Genomic DNA, 3,854 nt, shown 5'->3' with positions numbered 1-3,854 from the left:
ATTTAAAATGTTGCACCTTCAACCGATGGAAGTACTAACTAAATGATTGCCTACCTTAGCCCATCAATTAAGAGAGATAGAGATAGAGTTTCAGAAGTCAACTAGCCGTGAAACAAGTTTTCAATGAACACAAACACAGCTACTTAGTTTCAATCAGACCATTGAATGATCTCCTCTTCTGTGTCTGTCTTCTCTAATTTCCTTGATGGGATCCCCATTGTTCATCCCTTTAATATTCTTTTTTCTGCCTCTTGTCTCCAGTATATCCTACACCGAGTTCATATACCCAAATTTTTTGGCTTCCAACATCAACTTTGCTGACAATGGTGGTGCCTTCTTGTACTCTCGCAATAAAACTTACAAGGCCGCAATTATCAACCCTCTGGCTCAAGAAAACAGCTTCTACTTTTGTGTTATTCACGTGGCCTCCAACACAATCATCTGGTCTGCTAACCGCAATGCTCCCATATCAAGCACTGGTAATGTTAATATTACCGTTAAGGGAATCTCCATAACTGATGTGGGTGGTAATCTCAGATGGTCAACTCCACAATTACAGGCAGCGGTATTTGCGTTGAGGCTAACCGATATAGGTAATCTTGTCTTACTTGATCGATCAAATGTCTCCCTTTGGGAGAGTTTCCGTTATCCGACTGACACCATTGTAATTGGGCAATCTTTGCCTGTTGGTACTGTTCTGCTCAGCTCAATCTCAAATTCAGACTTGTCAAGCAGTAATTATAGTTTTTCAGTTGCGTCATCTGATGCTCTGCTGCAATGGTATGGACAAATCTATTGGAAATTGTCCATGGATCCAAATGCTTTTATAAACTCAAATGCTGTAGTGGAACATATGATTATAAATTCAACTGGTCTCTATCTGTTGGCTCGTAACAGTTCTGTTGTTGTAATTCAAGTCATCTTACCCCGTTCCGACTTTAGAATTGCTAAATTGGAGTCTACAGGCCAATTTATTGTCAAGAGCTTTTCTAGTGCTGGTTGGAAACAAGAATTCATAGGACCAGTTGACAGTTGTCGAATTCCGTTCTTTTGTGGTCAAGTTGGTCTTTGCAATGAGGACAGTGCAACTGACAGCCCTAGTTGTTCTTGTTCATCAAGTTTTCACCCAATTCCACCAAGTTTGGGTGGCTGGGGCTGTAAACCAATTGATCATTCCATCGTTTTGGCTTCTCCTTGCAACGCCTCTAGCAGTGGAGATGAGATGAAATCACCTGTCTTTTCCTATTTGAGTTTAGGGTATGGTATAGGATATTTTGCAATTGATTTCTCTGAGCCGGCTAGATATGGAGTGAATATCTCATCCTGCCAAGCTCTCTGTTCAAGGAAATGCTCATGTTTGGGCATATTCTATGGAAATACATCAGGTTCTTGCTACATGATCAAGGACAGGTTAGGGTCAATCAGACAAAGTAGTTCATTTGTAAACAATCTGCTGGGCTATATTAAAGTTCAAGTTGGTTCTAGTCCACCAAGCTTCAATGATGAAGAAAAACAAAATTTTCCAGTGGCCGCTCTTATTCTCTTGCCAATTTCCGGGTTCCTCCTATTGTTGTTATTAACTCTATATTTCCTTTGGTGGAGGAGACGGTTAATCTCAAAAAGAATACAGACAAAATTAGGCAGTGTTAGCTCACGTGCTTCTGTAGAATTGGATGCCTTTTTTCTTCCAGGTTTGCCTAGAAGGTTTTCTATGGAAGAGCTGGAGGTTGCAACGGATAATTTTAAAGTCCAGATAGGTTCTGGGGGTTTTGGTTCAGTTTTCAAAGGTGTACTTCATGACAAAACTGTTGTGGCAGTGAAGAAAATAACAAATTTAGGCATTGAAGGGAAAAAAGAATTCTGCACTGAGATTGCGATCATTGGGAACATACACCATACAAATTTGGTCAAGTTGAAAGGGTTTTGTGCCCAAGGAAGAGAACGCCTTCTCGTATACGAGTATATGAATCGTGGTTCATTAGACCGTACCCTTTTTGGCAATGGACCAGTTCTAGAATGGCAAGAGAGATATGATATAGCACTTGGGACTGCGCGTGGGCTTTCATATTTACATAGAGGTTGTGAACATAAAATCATCCATTGTGATGTCAAACCAGAAAATATTTTATTGCACGACTCCTTTCAGGCAAAAATATCTGATTTTGGTCTTTCAAAGCTCCTTGCACCTGAACAGTCAGGTCTATTTACAACGATGCGGGGCACTCGTGGTTATCTTGCACCTGAATGGCTCACTAATTCAGCAATTTCAGAAAAAACTGATGTTTATAGCTATGGCATGGTGCTATTAGAAGTTGTAAGTGGGAGGAAAAATTGCACAACACGATCCCATGACCATAGCTTGGATGGCAGTGATAGTTCAGGTTGTCAATCATCATCTTCAACAGGATTAGGACTGGTTTATTTTCCTTTATTTGCATTGGAGATGCATGAGCAAGGAAAGTACTTGGAGCTTGCTGATCCACGGCTAGAGGGGCGTGTGACATATGAAGAAGTGAAAAAATTAGTTTGCATTGCTTTGTGCTGTGTTCAAGAGGAACCTGCACTAAGGCCTAGTATGGATACAGTAGTCAGCATGTTGGAAGGTGGGATTCCTTTAAGTCAGCCGAGAAATGAGTCATTGAATTTCTTGCGCTTTTATGGCCGTAGGTTCACCGAAGCTTCAACAATAGAGGAGGAAGGGTACCAAAATGGGTCAGTAACATATTCACCAGCAAATGCTCTCCCTAGTTGTATGAGTGGCTCAAACTACTTTTTTTCTTACATGTCTTCGCAGCAGGTCTCAGGCCCAAGATAGCACGTCTCATTCTTATTTGCACCTTCCATAAACAACTGTCAGAGTTATGTAATGTAGACTTCCATCTGTTATGGCTAAAGATGTGTAATTTTACATCTTGCTTAGTGGAAGTCATTGGTTTTCAGTCTACAGCTCGTGTAAAGGCTTGTAGTCTTTTTCAAGTAAATAAAACACATACTTCTGCGGAAGGTCATCATTGAGCTTCTTCACATGTACCATACTCGCATATTCTGCAAAATTTGAGAGGCTGTTCTACGAACCTGTTTTGTTACTCGTTAAACAGGTTGACTTCCATATTATGTTTTTAATTAGTATTTAATCAAGTGAGGACCTAATTTAACGTTTCTTTCCCCAAATTGTTTAGCTGTTGTCTCCATTGTGTTATTGGTTTCATTGTTAGCAAGATGTTCTCTTACTCCTTGTTTACTTTTAGGTGGACAAAAGCCATTTGAGCGGGTTTTCTTCATTTTGTGAACGCACCTTAGTGGCTCTCTGTATAATGGCAGGTGAAATTTGTACTCTTTCAATACGCTGTTTTCTCGAGTTTAAATGTCTCTGAAGATAAATGGAGAAGATGGGAGAATCTTTGGCCTCAAGGGAGGTAGAGCTACGCTTACTTTGATGAATAACAAGACAGAGAAGAGGCTTGATCCATGTACAAGGTGGAGTGTTATATTCTATTATCTGGTCATGTCATATAGGTCCAAGTCGGACATCCAATTGTTTATTATACTAAAAAGATGGACAATCAAACCTATTTCTCGATTCAATAGAAGCAACCCCAATATATCTCACTAATCCACAAGTTTAGATTCTCTTTTGTCAATTTCAAAATATCGTGAGAATAGAAAATGTTTGAGTAGATATTAAAGAAAATAATGTTTACTTATTCTAGTGAAAAGATTTCAAAGATGTTTGATATATTCTATTAAAAATTTTAAATGATGTGAACATCTAAATGAAAATTTGGACATAGTTTACCACTAGTTAAGACATTATATCTCTTTATAAATGTTTTCGGAATTAGATATTTATTATT

The 3,854-nt window shown here is 38.9% G+C and overlaps 1 protein-coding gene across 1 annotated transcript; it reads left to right on the top strand.

Moving 5' to 3' along the window:
• Positions 1-205: 205 nt before the first annotated feature.
• Positions 206-3,631, top strand: LOC120084877 (G-type lectin S-receptor-like serine/threonine-protein kinase At5g35370). The gene is made up of 2 exons (XM_039040688.1): positions 206-3,098; positions 3,249-3,631. The coding sequence occupies exon 1, from the start codon at positions 206-208 to the stop codon at positions 2,813-2,815; it is 2,610 nt and encodes an 869-aa protein (XP_038896616.1). The 3' UTR covers positions 2,816-3,098; positions 3,249-3,631.
• The last annotated feature ends 223 nt before the right edge of the window (positions 3,632-3,854 follow it).

The sequence above is a fragment of the Benincasa hispida genome, chromosome 9, assembly GCF_009727055.1.
Source record: "Benincasa hispida cultivar B227 chromosome 9, ASM972705v1, whole genome shotgun sequence".
Taxonomy (NCBI): domain Eukaryota; kingdom Viridiplantae; phylum Streptophyta; class Magnoliopsida; order Cucurbitales; family Cucurbitaceae; genus Benincasa; species Benincasa hispida.
This window is presented reverse-complemented; position numbering and strand designations above follow the sequence as displayed.

Excerpts from the sequence above, each read along its gene's own strand:
- LOC120084877 (XM_039040688.1), top strand. The coding sequence starts at position 206 with ATGGGATCCCCATTGTTCATCCCTTTAATATTCTTTTTTCTGCCTCTT.